The sequence below is a fragment of the Strix uralensis genome, chromosome 6, assembly GCF_047716275.1.
Source record: "Strix uralensis isolate ZFMK-TIS-50842 chromosome 6, bStrUra1, whole genome shotgun sequence".
NCBI classification, from domain to species: domain Eukaryota; kingdom Metazoa; phylum Chordata; class Aves; order Strigiformes; family Strigidae; genus Strix; species Strix uralensis.
The window spans coordinates 28,014,493-28,037,439 of NC_133977.1; the positions used below are offsets into that span (position 1 = coordinate 28,014,493).

Below are 22,947 nucleotides of genomic sequence, written 5' to 3' on the forward strand. Positions count from 1 at the left end.
GCTTGTGTGCTGCTTCAGATGTGACAAATTCCTGATAATTTTGCTTTAGAAGTAGCATTGCCCTTTTTTTTTTTGACAAGTTGCCATGGGAAAACTGTGGGTGACTTCCCCACCTATTTTTTACTTTTCTGTAATGGAATGTTTGGATGGATCCAGGGTTATATTTCTTTCTACAGGAACTGGTGTGTCATCAAATGTCTTATGTCAAATGATACGTTTAACTGATTTTTCAGAGCTTTTACTAAGTTGTTGATGCTAGATATGTGTTAAGAGAACTATTTCATTTATCCCCACCTCCCAAGACTTTGTGACGCTGACTGGATCATAACAGGTGCATGGAGAGTATCGAGGGAGCCTTCTCACGATAGCATTTTGAGTTGAAATAGGTTGTTTTGCGCTGAAATGGTGAAGTAACTGTAATGCCTTTGCACTGGGCTTCATTTTTTAAAAGAGGATGAAAAATGTGAAGACCCTTTTTCAATTCTTAGGTCTTTGAAGACATTTTTAGCTTGTATTTTAAACAAAACAACTACCACCACCCCCCAAAAAAAAGCCCCAAAACACAAGGATCAAGCACAAAGTATTTCAGAAATGCAATTTTCCCAGCAAAATATAACCTTAGTTCTCGATTGAGGTGGTTTTCCAGCCTCTCTTACAAACTGCTGTGTCTAGGCATTCCAAGAAGCTAGAGGTATGCATAGAAAATGGACTGGATGATCTTCAAGGTCTTTTCCAACCTAGACAATTCTGTGAAAAAAAGAATTCTCACTGATGGACCTAGAGTGCCTTTTACTGTCTCAGTCTTTTACATACCTGAACAAATTTAAAAAAAATGGGGAATAATTTTTATTTTTAAACTTGTGTATCATTGAAGGAGGTAAGACAAGTTCTAGAGCAATGTATAGCGAAACTTTGGCGTTAGAGTATTATTAGTGTTCATGTCTATTGATTCATCATCGTTATTTAGATCAGCAGTGTGGCAGTATGCAGGTCAGGCCAAATTAGGAGAAGACTCCGATCTGATGGGCAGTGTTTTACTCAGTCTAGTGTATTGCGTGATGACCTTAGCTGTGGTTTCCAATCTTGTCTGAAGCATTAAGTACAGCAGTGGACTGGCATGGAGGTCATTGTGTAACTAGTGCCTGATCTTAGGCAAGGCTAAAGAAGCATTAGCAAAATGAAGAATGAAGTAAAAAAGGACAAGGTAATTGAAAATGAGAGTATGCTTAGGTATGTATTGTCAAACTTCCTTGCGGTCTGCAGATGTGAGATACTCTTTTGTTTCCTCTGCTTTAGGAGTTACCCTCAACCTTCATGGATACTAGAGCCTTTACTGAACAGCCAGTTCTTACAAGTTACTCAGCATGAAGTAACAATTAAGTAATGGTATAATATAGTAGCAGTGGCATTATTAGGGAGGACAAATTCTTATTAAAATCACTCTTGTGCTTGACCATAACCCTCAGAGTTTTGACACCACTTAGTTTTTATAATGTTACATGTAGACTAAGCACGTTTCTTACTGATTTACTCCCTCAGCAAATTTTTTAAGCTATGTCAAATCTGTCTTCCCTGAGAGCAAATTATAAACTGAGCAGAAGTTTGTACTTAACATTTAAAACTTTCCCCATCTTAAATTATATTTGAAACTTGATGTGGAAGTTTCTGCCAGCTAAATGGGACTGTATGAAGCTCTTACTCCTTTATGTTCAAAAATGTCACACTCCATAGCAAAGCAAGTTTCAGAAAGTTTATCCAGGAATATAGGGACTGTTGAGATACAGTGATACTGTTCTTTCAGTTCTGTCAACGTCCAAGATCACCAATTGCATTAATTCTGTGAGGCTTAATGTTTGCTCCAAATGGAGCAAGGAGAAGTATTTTGGTGCAAGTGCCTCTCACCCTCTCTATTTGAAGTGTTTTGTTTGAATTAGTAAGTATTTTTGCCTTTTAAAAATGGGTTTATGTTTACAGTCACTTTCTTGTTTTCAGTTAAGCCATAACATTAAAACTGTGACCTTACGACCAAATGGTAGAAAACTGTGCTGCCTGATGCTAACACTAAAGGATACGAGTTTCCTGACAATTGATAAGGTACCATTTAAAGATGCAAATGAGATGCGGATGTATTTGGACGCAGTCCATCAAGACAGGGTTCATACTGGTAAGTGCAGTTGTTGTAAATCATGTTAATAACAGTTTGGAGATGGGTCGGTGCTGTTTCTTTTTTTCATCTTTAGCCATTTTGTTCTCCTTGTGTTAGTGACTTTCTTTGCATTTGTGTAAATGCTGTCTCGCCCCAAACCCCAATTTTTGTTATATACCTTTCTCATAATGTACCTTTGTCATGCTGAACAATAAGCGGAGATTAAACATGTAGAAGTATGCTTATAAGTATGTTGGTATTTGAAAAACTCTTGTCTGTTTATCACACATGCTTAGTCCATTTCCATTTTACCTCTTATCTTATTTTGTCCTTTTTAAGGATAGGAACTTTACTGCCAACTGAGTAAATGACCAATATAAGGGATATCCATAAACATGCGCTTATGTCTGTGCTCTCAGAATATTGCACTGTCTATTGGCAAGAAATCTAGTGTGTCCCTTCCAAAATCAACTCCAGCTAAATAACGTCTTACAAATAAGAATGCCAATCAGTTAAATGACGATCAAATCAAATGTTGTGTACTTTTCCTGTCAGCTGGGAAACCCTCTCAGGGATCTGGCAGCTTTGGAGGTGTGCTGGGCAGCAGGACCACACAGAAGGAAGCTAACAGGCAATTTTCTTATATAGAGAATCAGGTTTGTTTAATTGTTCAAATTTTTCCTCTCCCTTAATTTTATTTCATCAATTTCCTCCCCTCATTCTCTTATTGTATGTTGTAGTAGCATTGTAAATACTTATTTTGCATCCAGAGTCTTTGTAATCTAGAGGGATTGGAATAGATGTATACAGGGTGGTGGGCAATGGTGTCTCTTGCTCGTGAGGAGCAATATATTCTGTATGAATAAGAAAGGTCGGTGTCTGGCTATGGAAAACAGAATATGTTCTTAATGTTGAGCTTCCAGCCAGGCAGACAAGAAGCAGAAATAGAGGGAAAGTACATGATTAAGAATTGCTTCTCGCATAGTTCTGAATATCTCTTTGTTTATACTGAACACCTTATGTAGCAGCTGACATGTTATAGTCAGCATTGGTCTTAATGAGTTTAGCAGACTTCAGCCGAATGTATATATTGAAAAGCTGCTGACCCAGTTTTGTATCAGAATAAAGTTACTGAACAAGTTACTCCTCGGGAGATTTCGATTGGACACAAGAAAAGTTTTGCACAATGAGAACATCCACTGGAATAATCTCCCCAGGGAAGTGGTGGATTCCCCGATATTGGACACTTTTAAGATTCAGTTGGACAGGGTGCTGGGCCATCTTGCCTAGACTGTGCTTTTGCCAAGAAAGGTTAGATCAGATGATCCTTGAGGCCCCTTCCAACCTGGTATTCTATGATTCTATGAATTTGTGGCATTCTGCTCAGATTTTTATGTAAACTTTGCAGACATTTTCCCAAAAGTGGTTTTCCTTCAAAATATTTTTGTTCTTCCTTTTCTCCCTGCATAACACAGATTTCATGGTGTATATACCTGCTTTAATTGACTTTGTTATCTCTGTGAATATACTTGTATTACTGCCTTGAGGGAGAATATTTTTGACATTGTCCCAAAAAAAAATTTACATGTTGCTTAGAGGCAATCTCACAGTAAAAACTCTAAGGCTGTGTATACAGTGGTAAGATTAGACATGTTTAGTTTTCAGGTCTAAAATTGACCAACATTCCTTAGTCAACTAACTATTAGTTCTTTCCATTGCATTATATGTGGTGCTTGCTTAGCCCAAGGCTGCCAGGGCACTGTTCTAATTGTGTGGTTTTTAATATGGCTTTTTTTTTTTTTTAATACCACCCAGGATTGGTTTGGGGATAGTTAGGAATCATGCATTGGGTTTTTTTAATGTCAAAGCATGTAAAGGAGATTTTTAAAACTAAAGTTCAACTGACTTAGTGTTGGAAAATGAGAAAGAGAAATTGGTTATTGCAGTAGAGTTTCATGTTTATGTCTTGCATTGATACAGTCAAAATTTTACCTATGTCTACTTAGTGTTAAATTCTCTTGCTCAGTTACAAGTAGCATTTTTCTACTTCTGGATGCTACACTGTAGCAAGTAAAGCAGTGGTGTAAATGCTAGATTAGACTGAAAATGGTCATGTTTTTCACTGTTTGGTCCCCTCCACTTGGGTTTTGCAGACTCCTCCCAAAAGAGTGACTGTGGAAAGTAAGGAGGAAAATCCGTTTCGCAAGGTGCTGGGTACCCCAGCGAGAGCGTCTGTTAAGAATTCCACTGGAAGTGGGACACCAAGCAACAGGGTGAACGTTTCAGCATCTCCTGTGTCATCAGTCCCTCACAGAACGGGCTTGTTGGAGAATCGGTAGGAGCGTTGTCCTCTTATTATGATATTGTTAAAATTTAGCTCTTTATAGAGCTGCAGGTGGAACTCAGTACACCTAGAAGTAAGAAGGGAATATGTTTCTTCCTCTGGTTTTGCTGTTACTTTTAACAGGATGTTAATACGTGCTTTTCTAGCCTCTGGCTGGTACTGGCTCTAGAGCTTTATGAACAACTTAAGAGTTGGGCAGACCAAATTCTTCTCTGTATGCTATGTTGTAAAAGTGGAGATTGTGGAAGATAGGTGCAAAATGCACAGAAAGCATTGAGGAGTTCTGTTCAGTTGGAAGAGGATCATTTACTAGACTTTCTGAAAGCATGACCACTTCAAAATTTTCTATCATCAGTGAAAAGAGGAAAAGAACACAACCTCCTGGTTCAGAAATGAGCGAAGATTATCCCAAAGAGAATGATTCTTCAACGTAAGTAACCGTTGTTTCTAGTTTCTGAAAAGAATGATTTTTTCTGAAAAGAATGCTTGGGTGTTTCCTGTCTCAGCAACATGGTAGAGGCCAGCCACTAGTCAACTTCTGACCACACTGGGAGCTTGAAATGGGGTTTGCATTTAGGATTAATGAGGGAAATGTAACCTGCTCTAGCAGTTGATTTGCAGGAACTGGCATATGCAAATTTTGTCATTTTTTGTCAGTTTAGCCAGGATTGTCATATGTGCTATACATGTATAACGATAGGTACCTTCTTCACTGAACTTGTTTTGATCCTTTTCAGAACAAAATTCATAAAGGGAAATTGCCATTTGGAGAATAAGCTCCATGTGTTTGAAATCGCATTTAATCATAAGTAAGAAGGCTTGTTTAAATGAATTGGTTACATTTATCTGCGAGTAAAATTTAACTGTTCCACAGTCAAGTAATAAAGGTGGTAGGAGAGAGTTGCTCTAAAACAAGTTGTAAATACTAAGCAGGAATATCCTGTATCATCTATAACTGCACTGACTTCCCCTCTTGTTTATCTGTAGGAACAATAAAGCCTTGAGTGATCCAGCATGGAAGTACTTGAACAGTAGCAGAGAGAAACAGTTGAATCTGAAGCAGGCAGAGGAAAATAGGACACCAGGTAAAAAAATAAAAGTCAAGCCAAATGATACCTGGCTTTGACCAATTTGATTTAACCCCTTTGATATTAATTTAGAAAGTTGCTGCAGAGGTGGTTTTCCTAATCTGCTTTCCTTGTGCCACTAACTTTCTTGCTTCCTAGAGCCGTATATGAGATGCAAACAACTTGCCTTCATTTTCAAAGTGTGTCCTGCTCTAGTTGACCCTGACCTTTATACTTGGGTGCTGATGCCAGCCCATGTGCCGGCTGGTTTGAAAATTCAACAAGCAGCTTCAAACTTTGCTCCAAGCTGCCCTTTCCTCTTGGGAGGGGATTACTGTAAACATCTGAGGATTTCCTTTTTGCTTGCTTTCTCGTTTGTTTTTAAAGCTCTCCTTTGCTGTTAATGCCAACTTGAATTGTAGGCTGTTTTTTTGTGCAGAAAATGTGTACTGTTTGCTTTTACTTCCTTATCTCTTCCCCAGAACTTAGAGAGGGAACTCTTTGGGGCCAGGCATTCTGTTACTTTTGGTACCAAAATTCTATTGGATACTGGTGTATGACAAGGTTTTACAGACAACATAGACATATTGACATATGTACAAAAGCTAATAAGCAGCACCATTCTTTGGTTTCACTAATAAATACTGAGCCTCTTGCCCCATAAAGGGGAATGCATTCAAGATCTTGTTTTTATGGGGAATGTTGCCGAATGCATTCTTTTTTTATGCAGCTCTGATGGCACACACATGTTGCTAGAGGAGCCAGTAAGGTGAATGTTTATCTCTGAATGAAATTTGGTTTGCTCTTCAGAGTCAAAATTGGAATCTGTGAGTGTATACCTGCAAGTTCAGGTAACAGTATTGCGAACTTGCTTCATATATCTACATTTTTGAAAGTTGCGTGGCTTGAACCAATTCAAGCTGGGATAGAAGCAAATGTTTATTCATTATCCAAACTAAATTATGCTGTGATTCACCATAATAGGTGTTTTTTGACTTTTGAGAGCATTTTTTTATGTGACACCATCTGAGGCATTAGTCTCAGAATTCGACACAATGATACCAGAATAATGCAATAACTGTATTTTGCCCCAGGCATATAGTAATTTACTGTGGAATTTGGAGTGGGAAGAGAAACTGTTTTCACTTCTGCATATTTACTTTGAATTTTGAGAGCACTGTATTGGAAATCATTATTGAGTTTTCTGTTATGTGTATCTTGTGTATTTGAACAGCAGGTGGATATTTATTATCTTTCAGATAGTTAAGATCATTCAATGACTTTTTAATGTTTTGTATTGCAGTTTAGATTTGATGGAGATTATAGTATTAAGTTCAAATAAAACTCCAGCATGTCTTTACTTACTTTGCATTAATTCATATTTGTGTTAATTGATTAATATTGGTATTTGCATGAGTACTTCTGTGTGTTAGTATTTTCCCATCCAATTCTGGGAAAGAGTATTTGAGGATTTTTAAACCTTTTGACTAAATACTTTTAAACAAGTTGTATATTGTATAAATAGCTGAGTTACCTGGAACAAAATGACCTGTCTTTCTGTTTTTCAAGGTATTTTACCACTACAGTCATCATCCTTTTATGGCAGTCGGTCCTCATCAAAAGAGTACTCCACTGGCAGTTCCACCCTGGACAGGTAGGACTGATTCACTAGCATGAACTGTAAATGACAGTTCTTTCCCAGGAATTAGGGACGTTTATCACGTGGTATATAGCTTATATGCATAAAATGTGTGTGTATATATATATATGTGTTATTCCCCACCCTGAGGAGTACAATCTAGATATTCAGTGTGGCTACAATTGCTCTAGTTACATCTACAAATTCCAGTTACTGTTTGCAATAGGTAGACTTTCTAAAGTAACTCAAGTCTATTATAGTCATGGTGAATAACTGATCCAGTTCAAATTCTATATAAACTCTGGAACTTTAGACTGAATCCTTGCTTCACTTTTCCCGAGTAGATAAATGGCATGAAACTCTATATTTTAATAACAGTATTTTAGTAATACCAAATCCTGTTGAGGTTGGGATTCTTCTGTGTTAGATGCTGTGCAATCAAACTGTTGGTCTCTGCCCTAGATAGATGAGATCAAGGAAGAAAAGAGGCATTGTCCACGCTTTACACATGAGGGACTGAGGTCCGGAATGATTAGGTTACAAGAACAAGAGGCTGAAAATGAAGACTCTGGCCCAGATGTGAATTTTAAGCATATCTTAGGAGTGGTGATCTCATGCTACACTATCGTTCTTCCTCTCATCATACAGTGGGGAATTGTTAAATATCTTAAAGACAAAAGACTTGGTTACACTGCATGCACACCTGTGGATGTAATGAAATTTGACCAAACAAAGTATTTAAGTGCTCTGGAAAGAAGTTCTGTCTCTTACAGCTCTTTTGCATTATGACACATGCCAGTTATCTTGTGTGGCTTTACTGGTCCTTGTCTTCTATAGTGATACAATTCCAGTATCTTGGACTATAATTATTTAAGAAAGAGCATTAGAAATCTTACGCTTCTTATCCTTTCATCCTTTTAGGTCTAGTGTATCCAGCCAGACCCCTTCAGCCAAAAGAAGTCTGGGATTTCTTTCTCAGCCTGCCCCTCTTTCTGTTAAAAAAATGAGATCTAATCAAGATTACACAGGGTGGAACAAACCCCGAGTGCCCCTTTCCACCCATCCTCAACAACAATTACAAGGGTAAATTTAATTTTCTTTATCTAGCATGCACACTTTGATCATCACAACATGCACATTCTTGTTATAATTATTTAATGAAAAAAAATCTTGAAACTAATGAACACTGAGACAGGGAACACTTTTCCTAGTTTGGAAAATGCATATTCTTAAATTCACTTCCTCAGAGTTTTAGAGAGATATTAATTTCAGGTAATTCATGTTCCTTTCATACACTTTTATGATTCGTTTCTTTATCTTGTGTATATGCACACATTTTTTTTTAATTTTGATTGTAGAAACTCATGGGTGCTTTCCTGATAAATGCTGCCTCCCATGAGTTTTCAGTTTAGTCTGAAGGGCAGGAGGATAGCTCCAGTAAGAAACTGGGGGGAGTGGCAGGGGTGAATGTGTTAGTAGTGCAGTGTTTAACACTGGCATGTTTACACATTTGTCATACATACCATATTCAATCTTCTGTTTTTCAGATTTTCAAACTTGGGAAACACCTGCTATATGAATGCCATTCTACAGTCCTTGTTTTCAATTCAGTCTTTTGCTAATGATTTACTCAAGCAGGGTATCCCATGGAAAAAAATTCCACTCAATGCACTTATCAGGTAAAATTCACTTTCTGGGAAGGATATTTTCTGTTTTGTTACTGAGAAACTAGTTTTGTAGTCCCGAAGCACCTTTGTAGGGTGTAATTTGCATGTGTATATAATAAAATAAATCCTAGGTCTCTCTTCTGTTTTGGAGTTTTACTTTAGAAATAGGTAGTAGGCTCTTAAAAATTGCAATGCTGAGTTACAGGCAGTCTTTTACATCTTCAGCTGTATTTCTAGTGGCAGTGTGAAATGCTTCAGAATAAAATGCAAGAAACTGCAAAATAAATAGATGCAGAATAACTTATTTCTAAAACATTACCCGCTAGGGTTTAAGCTGGTTACTAACTTCACCTGATATGTGAGGGCTTATGTGGGGTTTTTTTTTGAAAATATCCTTTGTCTAGTAGCTGTGGAGACTGTCCGAGTTCTGCATACTTTTTCTAAATTCAACTGAACTCTCAGTTCAGTCAAACCTCATGTCAAGAAACTCCAGAAGTTTCTGTAATATATAAAACTCTTTTCTCTTTGAAATTTTGAATTCCTGTGCCATTCAGATTCCATTGTATGTCTATCAGAAAGACAAACTGCTGTTTGCTCTATGTACTGCGCGCTCTGCCATTTGGGATTTTATTATATATGGTCTTGTGTACCTTGTTTCTTTTCTCTCACTAAACAAGATTCAGGATTATCAGAACCGTTTCTGTTTCCATTTCATAGCATTTTTATATCTTTTGGGGTAATTTCTATTTTTGCTGTGTCTTCTTGAACTCTTCCTACACCACTCAGGATCAGAGGTTGTTCCATGTGCCTCTTGAAATGTCCTTTCCCTAATTTTTGTAGAAAGACCTCTGAAGCTTGTGCCCCGTGTATCTAATGGTAAACTATGTGGGTAAGAGCTTGTGCCGCAGTACCTCTGATGGAGGGCAGGGTGTGATCCTGTGCCTAAGTACAAGTCAGAGTTGATTCGCACTTGCATCTACTTCGGCTTCTATTCATTTGTGTATGTGCACTTGATCTAACATGGTAAATGTTTTTTCTGGTTGAAAAGCCTATGAACTGCTTTGTGGTGAAAAAGGCCTGTTTCCTAACATGCTTCACTGAGCAGTTGTAGATGGTTAGGAGAGCACACACTGTTACTGTAGCTCAGCAGAATAGCAGAAACTTGTTGAGCTGCAGTAGACTGATCAGGTTCTTTGGGTAACTGAGTATTAGTTGTTGGTTTGGGGGGGGAGGATCTTTTCTGTCTTTCTCTCTGATTTTTTTGTGTGTGTCATGGAACATGACACCTTCCCATCACCTTCCTATGTGTGTACTATGACCAAAACTGTTGTGCTTGGAATATATTGGGTGTGTATTTCCCATGAAATTGTAAAGCAGTTGTAAAAGATAACTAAATCACAATAACTGAGAGGCACAGGTAAAGTAAATTTCAACAGTTTTTTTTAACAAAGTTACCAGTCACACTATATATAGCTTAAGCTAAGGAACTCCTCATGGCTCTTTCTGTTATGGCTTTTTTCTACTCTGTTGTAATGTTTTATTGCCAGAAGAAGTAAGGCTTGAAACTGGGTGGAAATTTAAAAACTAAAAAATAAATACAAACTAGTCTGACCATGCAAGTTGAATTTAGTGATTTTGTGTTGCTTATTTTGGTGCCATGTGATATCATACCTCCTATTGGTACAAATGTTTTCAAAAAGCATTGCGGGTTTTTTTCTCATTGTAAAAGATATAGCAAAAATAAGTTTATAGAACTTTATAAGGCTCTTCTCTTCACCTTAAAGGATTGTGGAATTTTTTTGTTTATTTGGGTTCTGTTCCAATGATGGCCTCAAATGAGATTTCAAAATACTTGAAATGGAAAAGGTTAATTATATATGAGATATTTTCATGCAGAACCCCTAAACCACTTATCACAGGAGGAAAGCTTTTAGAGGCTCTTAAAATGAGATATCATAAGTTTTATTTTGTTTCTCTAAAGTCCTGGAAAGCCAATCAGTGTTTCATTGCATTGACTTCTGCAGACGTTTTGCCCATCTGCTTGCTAAAAAGGATGTCTGCAGCCCTGAGGTTAAGAAAGAGCTGCTCAAGAAGGTGAAAAGTGCTATTTCAGCTACTGCAGAGAGATTTTCTGGGTACATGCAGAACGTAAGTACTATATTGTTTAGAAACAATTATGTTATGTTCAGTGTTTGGACTGTATCGAACTCCTGTCAATCTTCAACTCTATTTGACAGTGACTTGAGCTTTTGATTGAATGATGATTGCCTGCTGTTTGTTAGAGCGGAACTGCCTTAGTATTGCTGAGTGCAATGAACTAAAACATAATTTCCCTGGTCTTTGTATGTTTGAGAGAAAGATACTGAATGAAGTTGTACAAAATCAGTTTGAGTTTACCCTGTTTCTAGGATGCACATGAGTTCCTGAGCCAGTGTCTGGATCAGCTGAAGGAAGACATGGAAAAGTTAAACAAAACTTGGAAGAGTGAGCCAATTCCTAATGAGGATAACTCACCTGGACGGGCTTCTGATGACCTCTCAGCCACCAAAGTTTATACATGTCCGGTTATCAGTAACTTAGAGTTTGAGGTTCAGCATTCTATCATTTGCAAAATGTAAGTGTGCTTGAGACGTTTTCTCATACTTACCTTAAAAGACTGGGAAGTGTTTCTGTCTTAGGTGACTTCATCTGCAGGTTATATCTAGAACTAAGAACTATGTTTTTTCCAAAGCTAGGTATTTAGAAAATATTCTGTGGTCTAGAAATGCTGTAAACCTCTCACCACTCTGCTGCTAAAGACCTTCTTTAAACAGTCTCATACCATTGGTTCTTCATTACATATCCAGTGGAAAGCCTCTGTGCTTTGCATTTTGTGTACCGGTTGTATGAGAATAGCAAGAAAAGGGGGTTTCAGCCAAGTATTGTTTCTTCTTTTAAAAAAAAAAAAAAAAAAGGAAAGCCATGTTTTTAATTTGTCCTTTCTAAGAGCTTCCAGGGAATGGTATTTTCTTTTGTGTCTCTAGGTTACTACAGAGAAAGACGTAAACTGGTATGTCTGGGCATTTGTTGTTACGACCTGTGCAGCAGACTCCTGTACAGGATGCTTACATTCCACCGAGTTTTCCTGAACCCAGATATTTGGGAATATTACTTTGCGTGTACTGCATTAGTTCCCTAAAATAATTAAAAGTAAATTGCATGCAGGTAATAATTATTGAAGCAAATGACTGTAGGGTCTTTTTTTTAAAAAAAAAAAAGCATAAGAAAATTGAGATTTTTTTTTTTTTTTTTTAGATGGACTCTACTGTTTTGTTTCTAAAAACAATTTGAAAGTGGTTTTAGACTTTCCCTTCTAGGGGGAGCTCACTTCTTTTCTCCTAAGAATGCTGAATGACGAAGACATGTTCAGCTACATAGCAGTCACTTTTTGGTTTCCTGTATGTCTCATCACTTGCCTCTCCAAAGCAGTCTGTGTTTTTTGTTCTCACCCTTACACAAATGTTTCTTTCAACTTCTAAAGCATCAAAGTGGAACCAAAATTCAACTTTGTCATAAGCATCAAACAGTAGTTTCATTTTGATGAGTAAAAATAGATTGATCAGGAGGCATATATTTACTGGGAAGTTACTTTAGCTTAAAAAATGTAAGTTGTCATGAATTTCAAGTATATTTTTCATCAGACTTACATAAGTGTGTTTCTTTTTTAGGTGTGGTGAAACAGTCACTAAACGAGAACAGTTTAATGACCTCTCCATTGACCTTCCTCGAAGAAAGAAATTGCTTCCTTCCCGATCGATCCAGGATTCCCTCGACCTCTTTTTTCGGGTACGTAGTTTTGGGGTTTTTTTAATTCACTGGAGTATGTGTAGGTTATGTACCATATGGATATTTTGATGTATAGCTGATTATTAGTTTCTGTGACAGTGATTGCAGGCACGTGAAATAATTAACTTTGTACTTTTTTGACATTTGTATATTAACAGCATACAGGAATTTTTATTGTAAAATGCTGTGCAGAAATTAACTGGTCTTTACAATACTGTGAAATAGGTAAACTTCCCCATTTTATGGTGGAAGAGTTGAGGCATAAACAAATACAAAGGAGAGAAGGGAGGTTGTCAGATTGAGATAATCACTCAGGAATTTCTGCTTCCTCTCCTGGGCTAGGATGCTTCAACAGCTTATGTACTGCCCTAAATTAGCATGGAGGAAAAAGGTATGCAGATATAATAATTTAAAAAATAGTTTTAATATGTGGGTGTGCATCTTGCAAGTAGAACTTCAAGGTGAGGTTTCTGAAAGCTAAAAATGAGCCTTATGTCTGTGAATTAGTGTTGTATTTTGTCATAGCTTGAGACTGACCTGTGGTTTTTCTCCATTTACAGATAGTGTTTTCAACAGATAGAATAACTGATGTGCTTATTCTTCTAAAAACTGGTGGAGATCTTACGATTTTAAAAAATTCTTAAAATTATAGTGGTGTCATTTGGCCTTACTTAAAGAAAAGGGCTGTGGAAATGTTTGATGACTAAGTCATGTAATTTCAGCACAGTGATGCTTCCCCTTTTGCTGTCTGTTCAGTACTCTGGTACAGCACATCCTTGAAAAGTTTAGATGAGGATAACTTTTCAGGAACAAAGCTGAGGTTTTGAACAAGAAAGAGAAAACTTCATGGCAAATTATCCTGCACCAAAGGTTATTAGAAAAAACACCCCTATGGGAAAGAAAACTGTAAACCTTGCAAGATTGTCCCCTCTCCTGGGAAGCTAATTTGTCTCAACTGTGGCTAATTCACTGGTCTGCAATAGACTTGCAGGAAAAATTTGACCTGTATTAGTGGATATGTTGTCAAATTGTAAGCTCTGCTATCTGTCCTCTTATCAGATGTCCTCTTGCTAGGTCATGTTGAAAGTGATTATAATTAAGTGTAACAGCTGTTTTTAAGAGCTTCTGTGTCAGCCTAAAGCAGTGTGCTTTGTTGAAATCTGTTTGATGTGCATTTTGTCCCACTAGTCATTTTTCTGTTCTCTTAAACAGGCGGAGGAGATCGAGTATTCCTGTGAGAAGTGCAATGGAAAGTCTGCTGTTGTCACACACAAGTTCAACAGGCTTCCCAGGTGAATGTTGACATCTGTTCCTCTCTTTCCTGGAAGCACATGTTACAAAAGTGCAAGCAAAAGTCCCTTGAAGAGTAAAGCTAGGAAAATGGGTAGGACAGCATATATGGTGGTCAGCATGTGAGAAAGATGCACGTGCAGACAGTAGTCTTCATGCTGTTCTTCAGTTTCCCTCCAAAGAAGCTCTCTTGGGCACCCTCTGCAACACTTCTTTCTTCCTCCCTATTGCTACACAAGTAGGGTTGAATTTTCCCCTTCCCCCTTTCATTGGGGTTTCTGGGTTGTGAGGGAAGTGGAAACAGTAAATATATTCTGAAAGTTTAATATTTTATGCTCAGCTGACCTGATGGGCAGGACTGAGTTGGAGGCATTAGAGCCAGAAGGTATGTAGAGGGTTTTGCTTTGATCAGTTAATTCTTCCCATGCTGATACCCGTTTTCCTTCTCAGTAAGCATGGCACTTTGAGGAAGAAGGCAGACACTTTAGGGATTAATGGCACGCTCAGTAGTTTCTGACCTCGTGGTTGGGTTTAGTCCATTATTTAGAGTGGAAGTGCTTGCAGGTAGGGATCATTTTCTCATGGGACTGATGTAAAGCTAAAAGAGTCTGTTGGACAACTTTATCTGGCCTATGTCCTTGTCCCAGGTATACTCATACTGAACCCAGTTACTTGGTAGTTAGCTTGCATTTTGCTTAAATAGTGTATTTATGCTAGCACTGCAAAACTCTTTCAAAGTTTTTGAGTATTAACACAACATAAGTGATGATACAGCTGCATGATCTAAATAGACAGTACAAAGTGCAGCATAAGGGAGAAGATTCAGTGTAAGGAGGCCTTTTCAGTCTCTTTACTGTTATGATCAAAAGCTCTTTCAAAGAGAAAGTATCGTGACAGATAAACCAAGTACACATCTTGCACTGGGCACAGTTCTTCCTCGGTTTTGGACAGCTGTGTGATCCCTCCATCAGAGTCTTGAATATCTGGGAGTAATATACTAGCATTACGGCCTATAATGATAATGTTTTGATTGTTTCCTGCCTCTCACCGCATAGTAGAAATAATGAGTTTGGTAAGAGCTGCTTGCTTCTGCTTGACTGAAGAGCAAGGTGATGCAGATCAAAGCAGGAAGCCTCTTGAGTCAGCAGAGACTGCACCTTGCACAAAGTTGAGAGAATAATTACCTGTCTCTTGCCAGATAAGAGGTGGATAGTGTTTCCCTACCACCCCAAACTAATAATCTGTTTTAGTCAGGTGAATGCATTTTGTAAACAGGGCTACTTGGATTTTGAATGTGTTTTCACTGACTTCTGTCTTAAGATTAACATTTGTCCTTTTCTCATATCTCTCAGGGTCCTGATTCTTCATCTGAAACGATACAGCTTCAATGTAGCATTGTCTCTCAATCACAAAGTTGGGCAGCAGGTGGTTATTCCAAGATACTTAACTCTGCTTTCACACTGTACAGAAAGCACTAGGCTGCCGCTGACGCTGGGATGGAGCGTGCATTCTGCGATGTAAGTGTACAACTTGAGATTGATCCATGCCATGTTAAGCACATGTGCCATAAGGTAGGTGGTTGTCAGATCTCCTCCAGAAGATGTCTGGGCAAGGAAACATTAAAATTATGGAGCTTCAGATGTGCACTGCTGGTTTGTAATGATGCCATCATGAGAACATGCATGGAAAGGAAGCATGATAGAAGCAATAGGAAGAGTTTATGGGGCATTATCTAGGGAATATTTGGTAAGAGAGTATTTTTCATTGTCCTTGAAAATAACTTTCTATCCTTTTTAAGAGAGCTTCTGTTAGTAATTTCTAAAATTTATTCCTCTTGGTCCAAAATTATCTAGATTACCTTTTCCTTCACAGCACACTTAACTCTGCTTAGAAGATGTAACAGCCTACCTTTTTCTGCTAATTTCCACTTGCATGTCCTGTGCTATTGTTCATTTTTCATTGTCTTTCCTGTGACAATGTAGTATCAGAGCACTTCACATGCTGAAAATACTCTCTCCTTTTCCCTGTGACAGTTATTTCTTTACAACTGTTTGTCCTGAGACAGATTAAATGTGCCTGCTGTCACATAGGAAGTCTGTGCCAAAATAAGGAACGAGACACCCTCAGGTCTCCTGTGGTCCCTTCTTAGTGACATAACCATGGTAGCCATAGTGAGTTAGGACACATCTGGTGTATACGTTCATCAGTGTGGCATGTGTTCTTGTGCTGAACATTTAGTGGCGTTTGAGATTTATGTGGATGTTTCCCAAGAGTTTGCTTTAACAATAGAAATCTTAAACACAACAAGCAGCTTAAGGTAACCAGAGCAGAAACACTTGAAAATATGTTTGAAATAGCTTTCCAATGGCTTTTTTTTTTAGTCGTTGAAACCATTTTGAATGACCAGAGAATGGAAGGATAACTAGGCTGGAGAGAAGCAGCCATGGTTTGAGGGGGAAGATTAGAAAAGATTTCTGCGTTGGCAGCCATCTGATAGATGTGTAGTGATAGTGATGGACTTTGAGGAGCCCATGAAAGGATTAAATGGAGCAGGAAGTTTGTTTAGAAGAATCTAGGTAAGGGAGGAGAAACGGAGATGTGGGACATGCCAGAAAACCGGCTGATCCAGACAGCAGCAGGAGACTGTGGTTTGGGAGCAGGAATTCAAGTGTTGGTGGGAATAAAAAATAAAGGAATGAGTTGTCTTGACATGGGAGCCCAAAGCCTTTAATTTGTGAGCTTGTCCCTAAGGGTGCATCACTAAGAAGTGAATCAAGTTTAAAGGATTATATATGGTTTTGAACAACTGTTGTATATTTATAGCATGATGGAGTTATTACTCTAAATCTAAGCAATTAGCAAGTACGTAATGGTATTCTACTTGCTTCTTTGGTCATGGATTTGCATGCATAGCAGACAAGTAAACACTTATTTTTTTAAGGACTGTAACCGCTGCAATAAATACTTTGCTTTTTTAATAGTTCCCGTCCATTGAAAGCCTCCCAAATGGTGAATTCCTGTACTACAAGCACTTCCACACCTTGTAGGTGAGTTATAGCTCTGAAATGCCCATGGCCTGGGGTTTCATGGGATAACTTTTAAGGCATTTTAAAATTTTCTAATTCTTCTTTGATCTTTCCACTTTTTCTATTTGTTTTCTTTCTGTTTTTTTCTATTGTAGTAAATTATTTCAGCTGCTGTCTTTTTTCATATCTGAGTTTTATTGGTATTACATGCTAGCTGAAATGAATGTCAGTGGTACAATTTGCCTAGTTGAGGCAGTCACCTTAGCATTTCTTTTGAGAAAACCTTTGGGAACTTATAAGCAGAGACGATGTTTTTTTCAGACAGAAGGCTGAGCATCAGAATGAGAACTGGATTTAGTTTGTACAGATGATTTGTCAGTGCCAGATACCTTAAACTAGATGGCGTTTGTAGTTGCAAGTCACATATGTAAGAAGCAAAATGGTTTCTAACTCTGTAATCTAGCTCTTTGTTCTGGCTCTATGGAGCCCCCATGTGTGGTTTGGGAACAGGTGGTTAGTTAATTAAAAGAATTGTTTTTATAGGCTGTTTTGAAAGGCCAGTTTTTGATATAGTGAAAAATATAATATCACACTGGATAGTTTTGCGTTATGGAATACTTAAAGACCAGATTTCCTAATTGAGCAGAAATCACAACTTCCCCAGACTCCCTTGTCTTCTGTTCTAAAGAAACAAGAATTTATCTTAATGAAAGAGCAAACAGGAAAACTGAAAAAGTTGTGCACGTTTGTGCTTTTTATATCCTAGTAATGGTTTGGGAAGTCCTGTGTTCAGTTTAGTAAACTTCAGAAATCAAATGATTTATGCCAAGTTCTGGGTGTTATTGTGGACTCAAATGAATACTGTCTGGGATGGCTAGGTGATAAAGTGCAGAATCCTCGGCCTTAGAAGCAAGTGCCACACACTGAGTAACTTTTAACGTTGTAAGTTGCTACTGCAGGCTTGAAGTAGGTATGTCAGTTAACCTAGTAAAATACACCTTTTCTGAAAACCCTGCCTGCTATGTTAATAAATTGTCATTGTCAGTTGTTGCAGTTTGTTCCCCCAATTGTACTGCTCCGCAACGTGAAAGTTGGGTATAACTCTTCTTTAACAGCTACTTCAAAACAGATTTGTCCAATGCTACAATACTATAAAGTTTTATAGCCATGTTTTTGATTTACAGAAAATACACTTTAAAGTCAAAGAGCTCTGGAGCACTCTATGTGGATTCTGACAGTGATGATGAGCCATTGAAACGCTCTGTTGCCCATAGCCAAAGGTTGTGTAACATACAGAGTAGAGATCAGCAACAACTGCAAGAAGAACCAGAAAAGGTAAGGGAGAAAACCACCAGGTTTCATATACATAGATCCAATATGTGCTCATGTCTGGCCTGTGCTTTTCTTAGCATAGACTGTGAGTAAAATTGACGTAAGATAAGATTTTTCTCCTAATTAGTACTGCGGTGCTGGAAGGGAGTGCTTTGCTAATTGACCTCTCTGTACAGTTGTCTTGGGTTCCCACTGGGAACAGAGATAATTGCATTGCAACTGTACTTGAGTTTTCAGGTTACATATACAGAACAGCTGCTTAGCAGTTCTGTCAGTCCTATGGGTAACTTTCACTAATAATGTTCCGAGGCTGAAATATAATGGGCTGTCAATAATAAAATTATGCAGTAAAGCCCTTGATTAAATTAGATCCAGTACAAGTTGGGCTAAGCAAAATATTCAATTGAGAGAACTTCTTACACATCCAATCTTTGTCCCTTTTAAAGCGTGGCTTTGTAAATGCTTTTAGAAGCTGAAGCTGTCAGTCTTTGGAAGAGGACACTAGAAGTGTGTAGTGATCAAGTTCATTGGTGTAGAGGTGCAGTTAACTTCAAATTGTCTTTGAGCTCTTCATTGTGACCAGTATTAACATTGCCAAGATATTTTTTGCCTCTCGCGGGGCAGGGCATTAACAGGTGAATGAGTTGTGTGGAAAGGATTGATGACCCAGAAGGGAAAACAAGAAGCTTAGAAGATTATCTTTCAGTACCACTTTCTTCTGTTAAGACTGTTGCAGGCCCAGTGCTTAGAACAAGCATCCTTCATCTCCACTTCTCTAAAGTGTTTGACAGTGTTCATGGGATTATTTTAATCAAGCAGAGACTTGTGGTCTTAATTATGGCATTAAAGGACAGGCGTAAAGCTGGCTGAATAGCAATAGGTAACAAGAGGAAGATATCTACGGTTTCTGATCTGATGGGAAGATCAAACCAAGGGAGGATCCTGATCCACTCAGTATTTAATAAATGCTAAAATGGATAATGAGTATTAAATTTTCAGAAGACCCAGAGCTGGGAAGGCCTGCCAGTATGGTGAAGCTCCAAACTACAGTTAAGAATGATCTTGACAAATCTGAGAAATTGCATTAAAATAGGAGGTGTTGTTCAGTGGGAACAGGCTAAAGGTGCTAATCGTAGCAGGACTGATTGACTGTAAATGTGGGTTGGGAACAGCTGGGAAAGCAGTGGGCCTTCACAAGGGCGTGAAAGGTGACAGTCGGTCACAAGGTCAGGCTGGTTGAAAACAGAAGTGTATAGACAGAGGCACAGCCTGCAGGTTGTGTGAAGTAACCCTCCTTTTTCCCTCAGCATTGAGCTATAGCTGGAGTCCTCTATCCAGCTTTGGGCTGCAGACTGAAGAGAGTTAAAGATTAACTGGGGAGGGGCCAGAGCAGAGGAACATGAATGATTGGAGGTCTAGAAAGGAAGATTTGGGGGAAAGGAGCTGCCAAGTGACTAGTATTAAGTATTAAAGAGCAGGCAAGTCTTTAGTTTAAGGAGAAACCTAAGCAGGGCTTGTGTCTTCAAGGAAGGGAAAGAAATTAATAGAAACACTTGAGCTGTTTTCCATGCCCGTAGTGGATAGAACAAGAAGTAATAGATTAAATTGCAGACAGTAATTTTTAGAATAAATATTAGGGAAAACTTCCTGATGCTCCAGCTGTGTAGGGATGGAATGGATTGCTTTGGGAAAAAGCAGAAAACCCTTTGCTGAAGGTCTCAGGAACAGGGTAGGCAACTGCTCTCCTGCATGGCACATCTATAGCTGGCTGTGGGTTGGGGAAGGAAACTAACTTGTCTTTGAAGTCCCTCTTATGTATAGAAAAAGTATTCCAAACTGTCCTAAATGATTCTTCCTCGAGCTTTGTTTGTGGGGAAGTGTAAGTAGTCTCTATCACACAAGCCCCATGAGTGCAGAATTTGTGGGAATAAAGCCTATTAATTTGAATAGCAAATTAATTATAGGCTTTCCAGCCTGTTGTGGGAAAGAGACACTGGTGGTGATGATTCCACATTAAGTGACTTTATTCTTTGTGGCCATGCACATTTGCTACTCCTCAACCACAGGCCTGACCAGCCATCTGTGATCATTACCCAGATCCTCTGTCCTTCTCAGTGCTGTCCTCAGAGGACCCGGTCCTGGTCCTCGGAAGCAGCGTTACAGCTGCTGCACCTTTTCCCTTGGTGTGCTTCTCACAGCAGCTGTGGATGGGGTTGCATTAGGGGCTTGGCAGTCACTTGGCATGGCTGGTATATCCCCTGCGGGGCACTGCTTGCAAAACAGCCCTGTCCTGTGGGAGAACAGCTGGAACAGTGGGTGTATCCGACACTGGGCAGTAGGGGCAAATAGCAATTATCCAGCTGAAGTGGGCAGAACTGCAATTTCTGTGATTTCTGCCTCCACAGAGGAAGTAGTATTTGAAGTACTTTTTAAAAATACTTATTTAAAGCAGCCTGTCTTAGAGCCTAAGCTACTTAAAATCTATGCAAATAATTTCTAATAGAAAAGTTGTATTCAAATAATGCACAGATGCTGCCAAGTCTTTAAAGTCCAGCCACTGAATTAGTGGTAGTTGTTGGCAAAGTGCCTGGAACTAGGGTTTGCTGAAGAGCTAAACCAGTTTTGATGTTAGTAGCCTACAGGTGCAGAGAGAGAAATCGGAAAGCTTAAAAAGCAGGTACTCTTCTTTCCTTACTCAGTGCCTGAATAGATGTGAGGAGAGAAGTTTAAATTTGTCAGTTCTAATTCTTGGAGGGCATGATGTCTAGAACAAATAATTTAGTTGGCTAAATCATTTGCTAAACTTGTTTGATAAGCAGTTTTAATACAAAATGTTTGCTATATAAAACTAGTCTTGCTTATCAAAAGCTTACTAAGTGAAAAGCAGCAGTAAAAATGTATTTTTATTCATTTTAGCGAAGTTCTGAGATCCATCCAAATGCAGTTTAGAATAAGAGCTGGATAAGTACATTCTGGTAGAAAATATTTTTCCCCATTTTTAACATAATATAGGGCAAAAAAAATTAAACATATGCTAAGTATTCTAATTGTGTAAATATGAATACATGGAGGTTAACCTCCTGATTAACAGTTAATATCAAAGTGATTGAAATAATTATATTAGTTGCAAATCAGTATGGTGTAGGAGTTGATGAGTGTCAGTTTTAGGAAAATAACTCAAAAAGGAAAAATTCAGATTAAGACCAAAGTGGTTTTCCTTTCTTCCAATTTAAAGTCATTCTGTTCTCCTTAAGAAAGAATAATTCCCCCCTTTCCCTGGTTAACTGTTTTCTTACTTGATTTGCAGTGTCCTGCCCCGTGCAAGATTTCGCATGGCAAGTCTGCAGCACCAAACCTAATTTTAATTACTCTTCATACCAGCCTGATTTCAATTCCTATTCTTCCATCCCTGTGTTCAAGTTCAATTAATTTCATGTTGCTGCTTCAGCCTTTGTTAACAAACTTGCAATTTCGCTACTTGTGCCTCAGTGCTGACTTGCCAGAGGCTTGGGGATTCATCAGGACCTAAAGGTGGAACATACGTGTTGAAGGAAAGAAAGGAGAAGGGAAGAGTTATCTCGTGTATGTTAATCCACAGGGCTTGTAAAAACTGGTTGTAGTTTATATTTAAATATTATTCCTTGGAGTGAATGTAGCTACAAAGGTTGCCTTTCCATTGAGTGTCTCATAACTCTGTTTAATGTTGACAGAGCCAAGTTCCCACTCCCTGGGTTAATAAAAAAAAAAATCTCCACAGAAATGTAAAGCTGATGTTATATGCCTGTTTATTCAAGCACTTAATCATAAATCCATTCATCTCTAGGGTTCCAAAAGAAGTAAAATGGAGGGTGATAAACCTGAGCTGGGTAATGCTGGTTTTGATGGGATGAGCGAAGATGAGCTGCTAGCAGCTGTCTTAGAGATTAGCAAAAGGGAAGCTTCTCTGTCTCTGAGCCATGATGAAGATAAGCCCACAAGCAGCCCAGACACTGGTTTTGGTGATGATGAAATTCAGGAAATGCCAGAAAACCTGGAATGTATGGAGATGGAGAAACCCAAAGCAGCAGTAGACTCAGGTAAGGCAAAGTAATCATCTTAATTGGACTATAGTGAGCTAAAGCGGGTTACTGATAGCAGCAGGTTAGTAATGTATGGTAGCAGAATCTGGATGCAAGTGCACTGCTGAAACTGCCTGTCTTCCTCAGAGTTTTCTTACAGTTTCCCTGTGTATAAAGTGTTTAATTCATTGAACTGTGAAAATGTATTTTGTATTTTGAACTGTGAAAATTGTAGGTCTGTCACCTCCCTGATAAAGGTAAGGTTATCTCAGAGTTCATTTCCATTTTTTTCTCTCCTGATTAACACACGTTTCCACTGGTTCCCGTACCAGACAATTCAATTTACTAAGATTTGGTACTGTCTGGAACTTAATCTTTCATAATCGTGAAGTATTTTCATTTCTGGAGCTGTTGCAGCCTGGGCAGCACAGTAGCAGTGTTCACATTGCTGGTGTGCAGGAGTGATGTCTGGGGTGCATAAGACAAATGCTTTCATAAATGCAGTTATTTTGTCACTAGTTACTAATGAATTTGGCGCTCTGTAATTTTTTCT

At 38.4% G+C, this 22,947-nt stretch overlaps 1 protein-coding gene across 5 annotated transcripts in view; it reads left to right on the plus strand.

Moving 5' to 3' along the window:
• USP37 (ubiquitin specific peptidase 37) overlaps positions 1-22,947 on the plus strand; it is a 38,181-nt gene that overhangs the window by 2,802 nt on the left and 12,432 nt on the right. For all 5 annotated transcript variants that reach the window (XR_012629500.1, XR_012629501.1, XM_074873471.1 and 2 more), the window contains 16 exons: positions 1,993-2,164; positions 2,702-2,802; positions 4,300-4,481; positions 4,846-4,920; positions 5,478-5,575; positions 7,127-7,211; positions 8,118-8,279; positions 8,744-8,875; positions 10,888-11,011; positions 11,272-11,477; positions 12,571-12,688; positions 13,901-13,980; positions 15,331-15,495; positions 16,960-17,025; positions 18,189-18,339; positions 22,160-22,412. Coding sequence is in view for 3 of the 5 variants with exons in the window: in XM_074873471.1 (XP_074729572.1) it covers positions 1,993-2,164; positions 2,702-2,802; positions 4,300-4,481; positions 4,846-4,920; positions 5,478-5,575; positions 7,127-7,211; positions 8,118-8,279; positions 8,744-8,875; positions 10,888-11,011; positions 11,272-11,477; positions 12,571-12,688; positions 13,901-13,980; positions 15,331-15,495; positions 16,960-17,025; positions 18,189-18,339; positions 22,160-22,412 (2,170 nt within the window). In the remaining 2 variants the exon portion in view is untranslated. The remainder of the gene's footprint in view (positions 1-1,992; positions 2,165-2,701; positions 2,803-4,299; positions 4,482-4,845; positions 4,921-5,477; positions 5,576-7,126; positions 7,212-8,117; positions 8,280-8,743; positions 8,876-10,887; positions 11,012-11,271; positions 11,478-12,570; positions 12,689-13,900; positions 13,981-15,330; positions 15,496-16,959; positions 17,026-18,188; positions 18,340-22,159; positions 22,413-22,947) is intronic.